The sequence below is a fragment of the Mya arenaria genome, chromosome 7 (assembly GCF_026914265.1).
Source record: "Mya arenaria isolate MELC-2E11 chromosome 7, ASM2691426v1".
Lineage (NCBI taxonomy): Eukaryota > Metazoa > Mollusca > Bivalvia > Myida > Myidae > Mya > Mya arenaria.
The window spans coordinates 69894578-69906469 of record NC_069128.1 but is presented as its reverse complement, the minus strand read 5'-3'; the positions used below and the strand labels follow the sequence as shown (position 1 = coordinate 69906469).

Sequence of the window (11892 nt, the reverse complement as noted above, 5' to 3'; positions counted from 1 at the left end):
GCGATGCTATATCGAACTTCTCAAAGATATGCCCTGTTAATCATAAGTGTTTTTGTGCTAGTGTAGTCCTTTTACATTTAATACCAGCTACAGCTACCCCATTGCTGTTTATGATCCTAGGATGAATTATTCTTAGAAAATTGTTGCTTTTACTGTTATTGCTAGATGTGTCATAACATAATTATTTTTCTGTTTTTACCTTCTGTCAAAGCCCCACCGGGATCTGGGTAACGGGGTAGTGCAAGACATTAACACACCATATACGCCTTTAATAAGTAACGTTAATTTCACACAGACGGCGGATGGTCGGATTGGTCGTCGTGGAATACATGTGCTGTTTCGTGTGGCGTTTCCATGGTCACGAGATCACGGTCATGTGACAACCCAGCCCCTATAAAATTCGGTAGACAGTGCGTGGGAAACGACCGGGAATGGAAAACCTGTGAAGTTAAAAAATGTAACGGTAATATTGATTTTTAACTGATACTATGAAAACTTATATCAAATATAATACTACATGTAAATATAAGAAAGAAAATGTAAGCACAATGAAATACTATAATTAGCGGAATAAACAAAATTAAACATAATGTGTATTTGATGTGTTAATAAGCTTTATATTTATTGTTTTACCAAATCCAGCCTTCACACAAAGCCAGATTTTTTGATCATTCATTTGCATTTATTCCTCGTTTACTTTTATTCAGGTCAGACTGATAAGATGGCTTTTTATGCTAGCCTTAGCAACGATATCAGTAGAACGACCGTTAACACTCCTTTAGTGTTTAATGACGTGATAACCAGCGTCGGCGATGGATATGAACCCTCAACAGGAGTGTTTACAGCCCCTTCTGACGGCTTGTTTGTATTTTCCCTTACTGTGAGGCAACACGGATATTCCGATGATCGCGGGTATGAAGGAAGTTTCAGCATCAAGAAAGGAGATACTGTTGTGATGAAAGTCTATCCAGATATGCATAGTAAGGATAACGAGTTTGACACTGCTTCTGGAACATCCGTGCTGGAATTAAGTAAGGAGGACACCGTGTATGTAGTTGCCGATAATAGAGGTAAATACATTAAAGGTAATCAAGCCTTTAGCACCTATTTCTCTGGATACCGGATTGGTTAGAAACAGATATCAGGAGGTTGCAACGTTCATCTCCTAAATGGACATGATGATATCCAATGTCATTGGACTGATAGCTACACTAGTTTATTTCTGTAAAATGTGTGCATAACGTGCATAACGTGTCTATTCATTTTCAATTAGTATAATTACAAAATGTTCACATGTACTTAAGTATTTTTGTATGTACAAGATTGACAAACGATTTGTTGCATTATGTTACATAATAAGTTTGAACGATATGATTTTCCTTGTTGTATGTACCCGATGAATCAATAGTTTGTAAGGTACAGAAAACAGTGAATAGAATATGTATATGATTACCTTATGTTTGACTTTATGCACTGATCAGAACGTATCTATACCTTTATCTATAACTCTTTATTATAACAATAGTAACATTATAAGAATAGTAGCATAGCAGCAATAGTATTTTTTTAAGATAAATAAAAGGTGATGTTGGTAATAAACGAGGGTTGATCTGTAAAAACTGAGGCTGATTTGTGCCATTTTTGGGTTGTTTTTTTGTCAATACAACTATAATGTTAGAATGATATACATATTAGCTTTCCCCCCAGCTTTTCGAAAACGGCAGAAAACACTGAAATAACGTTTATTTGGAAAAAAAAACAACGCGAGGCCGAATTCGCGGTTCAATATGACTAAATAAACTCATTTCACGATCTGAATACACAAAAAGCATACCTAACTAAACAATTATATGAATAATATGGGCCATCTTCGATTGCATTGTAGTTAAAGGGTACCAGAGTATGCGAAAATCCAAACACAAACATTATTCAATTAAGTAAAATATTTACACAATTCTTATGTCTCTAAACCATAGAGAAATACTCTTTAGCGACACTGTATTATATGAAATATAATACCTAATCAAAAAGGTTTATATCACGATTCGTCGAGACAAAAATAGAAAGGACAAGTGTTTATGCATTGTAGAATAATCACTATGAATGAATTTCGAACTAGAATTATTTCCCTTATCGGTCAAATGTATCAATTAAACTGACTGTATAGCTTTTTGAAAAAAAATCAATAAAGCACAGTTGGTGATGTGCCAAGCTCTGCTTCTGAAGGATACGTGTTATAAACCGTCCAAACTTACGTTTTGTTATATATTTTGTTTCTGTGCTCTTCGTCATTAGAAGGTTATAGTATGTACTCGCTTTATTGTGCCTATTTGTTTTCTCTCAAACTTTTTCCTAATTTAATCTTTATTTTACCATTTCAGATTTACATGTTATGCAATATCTTACATTCAGTTATATGCTCAGTAATCTGCTTGCTTACGTACCCGCTTAGTCTAGACCCGTTTCCTCAGTAGCTCGTTTTATAAATAGCCCGCTAGATGAGAGCCCGTTTCCTCGGTAGCCCGCAATACACAGTAGCCCGCTACTGAGGTGCGACACCTTAGTTCTATTATATATATATATATATATCACTTTACAAGCCAAGAGTTAAATGACACCTTTACTGGGTATAAACCAATGAATGGAGTACTTCAATGATGTGTGTTCTGACGATTGTAGTATTGTTTGACCACAGTATTATGAACAATGGTATGATTCTATTGTTACAATTAAAGTAATATTTGCTCAGCTGTGAAGAAAGGATTTCTTCAATGGATCGTTATTCATACCCCTATCTGGATCAAAACATGTACTGTTGCTAATTTTGAGAAGAAACTAATGTACCTCTAGTGGTATTCGAACACGCGACATCTTAGCGTAGATGCGAACATATATAGATATATATAACACTAGATAATAATACAATATAGCATTCAGGGACACACTAAGTAGTCATAGGGCACAAAACAACACACCCATATTAGATAAACATGAAAGCATGACGTTCATAATTAAAGGTTGGTTCAAAGAACAACGACACAAGGATCAACGACTCCCAACGGTTAGAAAACATAAGCAATCGCTCACCTAAGTATAGTGTCGTCTATCAACGCATAACTGGACGATAACATACAAAATCTGACTTTTGTTATAATACAATAAATTATTTTGATTGCAGATAATGTTTTCGTATCTGCTCAACAGTGGCATGTGAAGTGTTGTATTTCCATTTACCTAGACATATCACAGCAATGTATTCCTACAAAATGCGTTAACAAAACAGCAAAACAGTTCTGTGGTAAGTCCGGAATCAATATTTATATGAAAAGCTCAGTAGCCAAACGTGTAAACATACCCCCGTTTAATGGCACAGGGTAAACGCCAAAGACAAAGAACACAAAGAAACAAGAATACACAAACAGAAACACGGAACAACAGCACAACAATCTACAAACAACACAGTGTATATATATTATATAAACACTAGGTGTGTTAATCAAGTACCACATTGGAACGGTCAGTAAAATAAATTTACTGGCGGTTTCAACCAGTTTGCGTGCACAACCTCACTCTTATCCCAACAATCCTGAATAAAGTAAAAATGAAAAAGGTAAATCATATCAAAGTATGTATTAACTTGAGAAATTTTAATATTAAAACAAATAACTATTAACTAATAGGTAACCCTCAAGTTTTTCAATGATTATGGATCCCAACTCTATCTGCAGACGACGGAATACAATTTAGAATACCTAATGCAAACTTTTTAAAGATACGATGCAGTTACTGATTGAAACTATGAGCATCGCACACAGACTGCCTTAGGAAATGAAAGGTGTAAAAATGTGTGATCATAGAGTTTCATAATAAAAAGCATCACTGTAATAAAACTGAGGAAAAACAAAGAAAGCATTATTAAAAATGAAAAACGACATGTATTTCCTGATTTTTTTCCAAATGATTATGTAAGTAAATTTTTACAAGAAAAAACGCCATATACTGGAGCATCCCTAGCTTGCAGAAAAAAAGAGGTTTTAAAGATTAAATGAATCTGCAAAATGTTCATAAAATCAAAGCACTGAAAGTTTAGTTATATAAGGACGCCATATTCAACCTTATATTTTCTATGAGAAATTCATCATCAAAATGAAGAAGGCAAGTACTCTTGCCGTTATATCCACTGTTTAAATAAACTCCAAGCAATTCAATGAGTCTATCTGCCCAACAAGCTGCTGAAAACATTTCAATTTTACGAATTTCTTTAAAATATCACCATAAAATTCGGGATGAGCTTTACTATTAGCAATCAGCGACTTAAGACTACTTTTGTTCTTTGATATAAATTATAATGACCATTAATAAATTAAGAGAATGTTTTCCTTAATTTATGATATCTGAAACCCTGTTTTAATAGTTTTTTTTCCGTCATAAGTTTATGATTCTCTAACGAATCGTATCAACTGTGCAATAAAAACACCATATGATGGTGAAATAGGAACATCTTATTCTAAAGAAAGGTATACATGATATTTGTTTATTTCAGCGTAAGATTGTATTTTATTTCACGAGTGTCATAGAACAACATATTTTCACGAGTGGCGAAGCTTATTTCCCGAGTTTTATAGAATTTTAATTTATTTTCTTAATTACATCTTTTTTTTAAAAAAAGTTTCAATTACGCAGCTACCCGTGGGACACTCCGCACGCAAAATTATAGCTTTCAATTTTCTATTTCCGGCTTGTTGAGAAAAAGTTATCTGATAATCTTTTTTATAGTTTATTATTCGCCCGTTTTTAGTGCAAACATTTTATGAACAGTTATCAATGAAGTTTTATAAGTGCATCTATGTTCCAAAAACTTACGAATACACTTTTATTTTAAGCAGCACGTGAATACATAACCAAATTACTACGCTGCCATTTATTGAATGAAATTTTGAAAAGTCAAATGTGTTAGCGAAACAATTGCGGATACTCATTGGATATAAAACATTTTTCTTAGTTAAACAGTGTGTTTCATGTTTCATGGATATTCAGAGATCAGTCTGTTTCATTTCAAGACAGGTCGTTTTCAAGGTAATGATGAGGACCACGCTAGTTTGTTGACTAATTTTGAGGCGTGGTTTGGGTAAACAAAATCAGTTAATCTGTAAATTGTTGTGTGGATTTTCCGGGAAATTCGTATTACGTATTGCATTGGCAAACAATTCTAAAACACATTTGAACAAAGATTTAACATTATAGTTATGTTCGAACAGTTGTTTTCGTTTTGGTATGAGAGCAAATGTTCGAATATTCAGCTTCTATATATAAAAAAAACGTTTGAAAAACGGGATTTTAACCATTTTTTCTACTAGACGTTAAGTTGTTATTTTTAAAATATATCTTAATCTCAACTTATGTAACATTTCTTTTAATTTTAGATATTTTTTGCCAACATTTTCTGGTTCAAAGTGAAGTGTTCTGTTTTGATCAAGGGTAAGTAACTGCAATTGAGTTTAAAAGTAGTTCTGCAAGTTGATATTTTCACTCCTTATTTTGTAGTTAAAATATCAAATTTATATTTTTACTGTTGTTTTTTTACTGATAAAACTCCATATTTCATTAATAAGCAAGAAAGAAATAGATGATATTTGTTTATTTTAGTGTAAGATCGTATTTTATTTCACGAGTGTCATAGAAAAACATATGTTCACGAGTGGCGTATGAAAGTGTCGAGAAATAAAATGCATGTTGTCGCGAACATCGCGAAATAACATACTTTTATTATAATATGAGTTAGTTAAATATACAATACTTTTGAGATTGATTCTTATGTTATACAGATGTTATATGGTTATCATTTGTTTAAACTTTAATTTGTATTACCTTAAGCTTTTTTACAATATTACAGTTTAATCGTTTAAGTATAACATTCTTTCATTTGCACCGTTTACCGGTGTTATTTAACGGTGTCATTGCTCCGGCGGAGTCGCACGAATATCACAGGAATTCGTGCTACTCACAATACTCGTGCACTTCATGTTTGTTTTGGCGGTAAATAATAGTATAAAAGGCCTTTGTTGGGCGTTTAGGAAAGAGTTGAAAAAAGTTAGAATAAAAAAAAAGTTAAAAAGTGAATTAAAAGGAATTATAATTAAAAAGAGTTACAAGTGATTTAAAAGGAGTTAAATAAAAAGAATTTATAAAGGTTTATAACATCGGACTATCAATTATAAATTGGATATATGACAAATTGTTGGATTATAATTGTTAGAAAGTGTTAACATCTGGAAATAAATTCATTACTTACTATTCACTATTTAGGACATTTACTGTGAATTGTTATTGGAATTAAAATTGTTAAAACTGTATAAATAAAGAAAGAAACAGTGACAAATTGTGTTTGTGGTCTTTCATAAAGTTAAGACCTAAAATCTAATGTGGCAAAAATAAAAACACCGCCACATTAAATGGTGCCGGAACCCGGGAGTATTACGGGAACATTACGGAAAATAATAAAACAAAAACAATAAGAAGAAATTAAAAATAAATTAAAGAATTAAAAAAGGAATAAAAGTGCACGATGGGAGCTGTTAAAGTGTAACAGTGGTGTTAAAGAGAAAAAATAAATAAAAATAACTTGTGAAAAAGTGTTGTAAGTTATCAAAGTGTTTGAAAATAAAAGTGTGAAAAAAAAGAAAATGGCCGCGACAAACGTTGTATACTTGAAAGGAGTACGAACACGGTACTTTCATGCTCTAGAAAAGGAGGTTAGTAATGCATCAGTGTTGTTAGATGCTGACATAACAACAATTGACAAAAATGTTTTGTCTGAAATTCATGTTTCTATGGGAATATTACAATCTAGTATTGGTAAACTTGAGGCTCAATCTGAAAAATTGGCAACCGCTATCGGAGATAGTGACCTTGATTTAATTAATAAAATTGTTGAAGATGATTCAAAATTATTAAACATTGCTGAGAACCTGCTTGTGCGTTTAAAGAATTTAGAAAAGAAATTAAATAGTGCCATTAAGGAAGAAAAACAAGCAAAAGAAGAACAAATTAGCGAAACTAAAAATGAAAAGGCTAGTGTTGAAATGCAGAAAATGTTTGAAGCTCAAATGCAATTACAGGGGGAATTTTTAGAAGCCCAATGTGACACAAAGAAAAAGCAACATGTGCAATCGGTTAAGTTACCGAAACTGGAGATATGTTTTTTCAATGGTGATAAAATTAAATGGATTGAATTTTGGGACAGTTTTGCAAGCTCAGTGCATAAAAGTGAAACGTTATCAAATATTGATAAATTCAATTACTTAAGGAGTAAACTTGGAGGTGAAGCTCGTAGTGCTATAGCGGGCTTATCGCTGTCGAACGAAAATTACAGGGTGGCAGACAACATTCTCAAGGAGCGTTTTGGTGACATTCAGGAAGTCATTGACCTCCACTACAACAAGCTTATCAACATCAGACCAGCTGGCGATTATGTCGAAAGCTTGCGGAAATTCCTAGATACCATGGATAGACATCTAAGAAGCCTGGAAGTACTTGGACAAAATATTGATCAAGATGTGTTCGTTGCTGTTGTTAAATCGAAACTACCGAGCAACGTTATTCGACATCTTGAAATCCAAAAAGGTTCACGCGAAAAGTGGACAATAAAGAAGCTTCGAGATATACTCTGTGAATACATTGTGGCTAGTGAAAAAGCAGAAAAGGTGCAAAAATCAGAAACAGTTAAACCTAAAACAAACAGGTTTAATAATTACACGAAACCGGAGTTAAAAGTACAATCATTTGGTCAAAGAAAAGTGTACAGCCAGCCAGTAAGTTCATCAGAAGCGTTATCTGCTGGCTCTTTTGAAAACAGGAATAAAAACTGTCGCTATTGTTCAAAATTACATTGGAGCGATGAATGTGTTAAGCACAAGACCATTGATGAAAGAAAATTATGTTTAAAAGGCAGTTGCTTTAAATGCTTGAGGGGAGGACATTCGTCGCGTGACTGCAAAAGCAACAAAGTATGTGTACATTGTGGTCAGCAAAATGTGCATCATCGCAGCTTATGTCCAAAGATATTTAAAAGTAAAAGTGTGAATGAAAATGTAGCTGTATCTGAAGAAGTGAGTGAAACGTACGAGAATAATACACTTCCCAAAGAAAATGCTCTCTTGTCCACAGGTGAAATAGTTCTAATGCAAACAGCGCGAACAAATGTCGGAAATCCTGACAGTCAGTTTGAAAGGAAAGCCCGTGTTTTACTTGATTCAGGGTCTCAAAGAACCTACATCACTGAAAGCTTGGCAAGTGCACTTAATCTCAAAAAAGCTGAAACGGAAGAAATTCGTTTGGTAACGTTTGGCAGTAATAAAAATAAAGTAATCAAAACAGAAAGCACAAATTTGAAGTTAAAGCTGACTGATGGAAGTGATATGATGATTACTGCAAATGTTGTTCCAAATATAACCGGAAACATTGAAAGGAAACCTGCTAACATCTATAAAAGGGATGATTTCAAAAACCTGACTCGCAATCTGAGATTAGCAGATACTGTACCATGTGAAACTGAATCAGGTCCTATCGACATATTGATCGGGAATGATTTCTATTTGGACATTATTCAACCTGAAAGAATAGAAGTTCAACCAGGACTTTATTTGCTGTCATCTAAACTTGGATGGTTACTCTAAGGAAGAACAAACGCAGTTGACGATAGTGTTGAAGATATCAGTATGCTCATTCTTACGCATGGTAAAATGGTTACAGAATCGAATTTGTTCACGGATGTTGATAAGTCTCTTCCTACAAAACCAGACCTTGAGGACTTCTGGAATGTCGAAACGATCGGAATAACAAATCCAATAGACCAGTCAGATGACCAAACAGCAATGAAGAACACATTTAAACGTTCAGATGGCAGATATCAGGTGACTTGGCCATGGCGTGACAAATACCAAGAATTGCCTGAAAACCGTGGCTTGGCATTAGGAAGATTAAAATCTTTAGCAAACAAAATACAAAGAAAACCAGAGCTTATGGAAAGGTACAATGCGACAATTAATAATCAGTTAAACAATGGCATTATTGAAAAGGTAGACAGAGAAAACTGTGATGGGCGCAAGCATTACATACCACACCACGTTGTCATCACACCACAGAAAACAACTACAAAACTAAGAATCGTGTATGATGCTTCTGCAAAAACAAGTAAAGAATACAAGAGTTTGAATGATTGTCTCTGCAGGGGACCGGTATTACTCAATGACCTGTGTGGAATAATGTTGCGGTTTAGACTTTATAATATCGGAATAGTTGCAGATATTGAAAAGGCATTTCACCAAGTTGGACTACAACCATCGGACAGGGATGTGACACGATTTTTGTGGTTTAAGGATTTGAGTGAACCAATGATGGATCAAAACAACATTCAGGAATACAGATTGTGTAGAGTCCCATTCGGTGTGGTATCCAGTCCATTCTTACTGAGTGCTACTATCGAGCATCATTTGGATATGTACGAGACAGAAGTGGCTGAAAAGCTCAAAAGTGATATATACATGGACAATTTGGTTACAGGAACTGATTCTGTTGGTGTTGCAAAAGATCTGTATCGTGATTCAAAAGTTATGTTTAATGAAGCAAAAATGAACCTTCGAGAGTGGAATACAAATAGTGTCGAATTGAAAAGTGTGATTGAAAGCAAAGATTTAGCTGACGAGCAAGTGACAACAGTTTTAGGTCATACGTGGGATATACAAAATGATACCATAGCATTAAATCAAGTGAAGAATCTTAATGAGAACGACAAGGCAATAACGAAGAGAAATGTGCTTAAACAGATTGCGTCGGTTTTCGATCCGATGGGATTATTATCTCCTGTTACCTTAAAAGGAAAGTGTTTGCTTCAAAGCCTATGGAAAAAGAACATAGGATGGGATGATCGTCTTGGAAGTCAGGACGATAAAGAATGGCTGGAGATAAAGGAAGATTTGCAAGACATAGCAAATTGTAGAGTGAAACGTTGTGTAGCTTTTTCGGAGCAATCTGAAGATGTAACGTATACTCTTGTGTGTTTCTGTGACGCTTCCAACCTGGCGTACGCTTCATCGATATATTTGTTACAAGAAAGCAAATGCAGCAAAAAGTGTGATTTGATCTTTGCAAAGAGTAGACTTGCACCAATAAAAGAAATGACAATACCAAAACTTGAATTGATGGCAGTACTGATTGGTGTTAGAAGTACACACTTTGTGGAAAAGCAATTAAAGATAAAGTTGAAAGCAAAAATAGTGATGTCAGATTCACAGTGTGTTTTACATTGGATACACTCACAGAAAAAGTTGCCAGTGTTCATTGAAAACCGGATAAAAGAAATAAGAACTCATTCTGATATTAGTTTTCAATACGTTAACACCAAGGATAACCCAGCAGACATATTAAGTCGTGGATTGGTGAAATTCAAAGGTCCAATTTGTGGTGGAATGGGCCGAAGTGGCTGTTGGAACCCAAGAAACAATGGCCTATAAATAGGAGTACTGATCCTAACAATGAAAACAGTTGTGTGACAAGTGAAGTTAAACCAAATCGTGGTCAGATTCAAAAAGAAGAAAATATTCTAGTAGAAAAAGAAAGTTCACGCGATATTAAACCACCCTTCGAAATTGACATTGAAAAGTACTCCTCTTTGACAAAAGTGTTTCGAATAACGGCATGGTGTAACAGATTTGTGAATCGACTAAAAGATAACGTTCCAAGTTGTGTTAATCTTAAAAGTGAAGAGATAGAAAATGCTGAAAAAATGTGGATACTACACACACAGAAAATACATTTCTCAGATATGTTCACATCGCTAGGTGCAAAGAAACCAAACAATTTGACCAAACAGCTAGGTCTTTACATTGAAGATAGTGGTATACTTAGGTGCCATGGAAGACTTGATCAAGCAGAGCTTAGCGAAGCAGAAAGACATCCTATTTTACTACCTAGCAAGTCCAGATTTACGGATTTAGTGATTGAAAAGTATCACTCACGAATGATGCATACAGGCGTGTCCCAAACAAAAGCGCACCCTTCTCCAAAACAGGGTTGGATTACTTGGGACCTTTGTACTCAAAGGATTCTAGCGGCGTCAAAAAAGTATGGGTATGTCTTTATACGTGCATGGTTACACGAGCAGTGCACTTGGAAATGGTTCATGACATGTCTGCAAGTTCATTCCTTATGTGTTTAAGGCGATTTATAGCCATACGGGGAACACCATCCAAAATAATTAGTGACAATGCTAAACAATTCAAATTATCAAGTGATACAATCAAGCTAGTGTGGTCGAATGTAATTAAAAGCAAAGACGTGCAAAATTTCTCATCAAATGAAAGAATTAAATGGAATTTCATAGTTGAGAGGGCACCATGGATGGGAGGTTTCTATGAGCGATTAGTTGGGCTGGTAAAAAGAGCTCTGAGGAAGTCGGTTGGTAGAAAAATATTGACAGAAGATAAACTACAAACCATGTTAAAAGAGGCCGAAGCTATAGTTAATTCCCGGCCGTTGACGTACATAGGAGATGACCTAAATTCCTCAGTGACAATAACTCCAAGACATTTCCTATGTTTAAACCCCAAAACTGGGATACCAGAAAGTGATATCTTAAGTGATGACCCGGATTATAAAGTTCATTACACTAATAAGGACAAGTTGTTAGAGTTGTGGAAAAAGGGTGAAAAACTTCTTAACGCATTTTGGAATATTTGGAGAAATGAATACCTCTTAAGTTTAAGAGAAAGGACCCAAAACAAGTTAAAGTGTCAAAGAGTGCAATCCCATCAGTCTCCAAATGTTGGAGACATTGTACTAATCAAGGAAGATTTACCGCGAGGACAATGGAAACTTGGAAAAATATTGCAGTTG

The 11892-nt window shown here is 34.5% G+C and overlaps 2 protein-coding genes across 2 annotated transcripts; both read left to right on the top strand.

The window, feature by feature from the left end:
- Nucleotides 1-303: 303 nt before the first annotated feature.
- LOC128240787 (complement C1q-like protein 4) lies at nucleotides 304-1478 on the top strand. The gene is made up of 2 exons (XM_052957665.1): nucleotides 304-457; nucleotides 708-1478. The coding sequence occupies exons 1-2, from the start codon at nucleotides 355-357 to the stop codon at nucleotides 1130-1132; spliced, it is 528 nt and encodes a 175-aa protein (XP_052813625.1). The 5' UTR covers nucleotides 304-354; the 3' UTR covers nucleotides 1133-1478.
- Nucleotides 1479-7091: 5613 nt separating this feature from the next.
- Nucleotides 7092-8675, top strand: LOC128241386 (uncharacterized). Its single transcript, XM_052958307.1, has one exon. The coding sequence runs from the start codon at nucleotides 7092-7094 to the stop codon at nucleotides 8673-8675; it is 1584 nt and encodes a 527-aa protein (XP_052814267.1).
- Nucleotides 8676-11892: the final 3217 nt, after the last annotated feature.

What these genes read in the sequence shown, in the direction of transcription:
- LOC128241386 (XM_052958307.1), top strand. Translation starts at nt 7,092, where the DNA reads ATGTTTGAAGCTCAAATGCAATTACAGGGGGAATTTTTAGAAGCCCAA.
- LOC128240787 (XM_052957665.1), top strand. Translation starts at nt 355, where the DNA reads ATGGTCACGAGATCACGGTCATGTGACAACCCAGCCCCTATAAAATTC. An exon ending in AACCTGTGAAGTTAAAAAAT is followed by an intron (nt 458 to 707) that starts GTAACGGTAATA and finishes ACTTTTATTCAG; the next exon opens with GTCAGACTGATAAGATGGCT.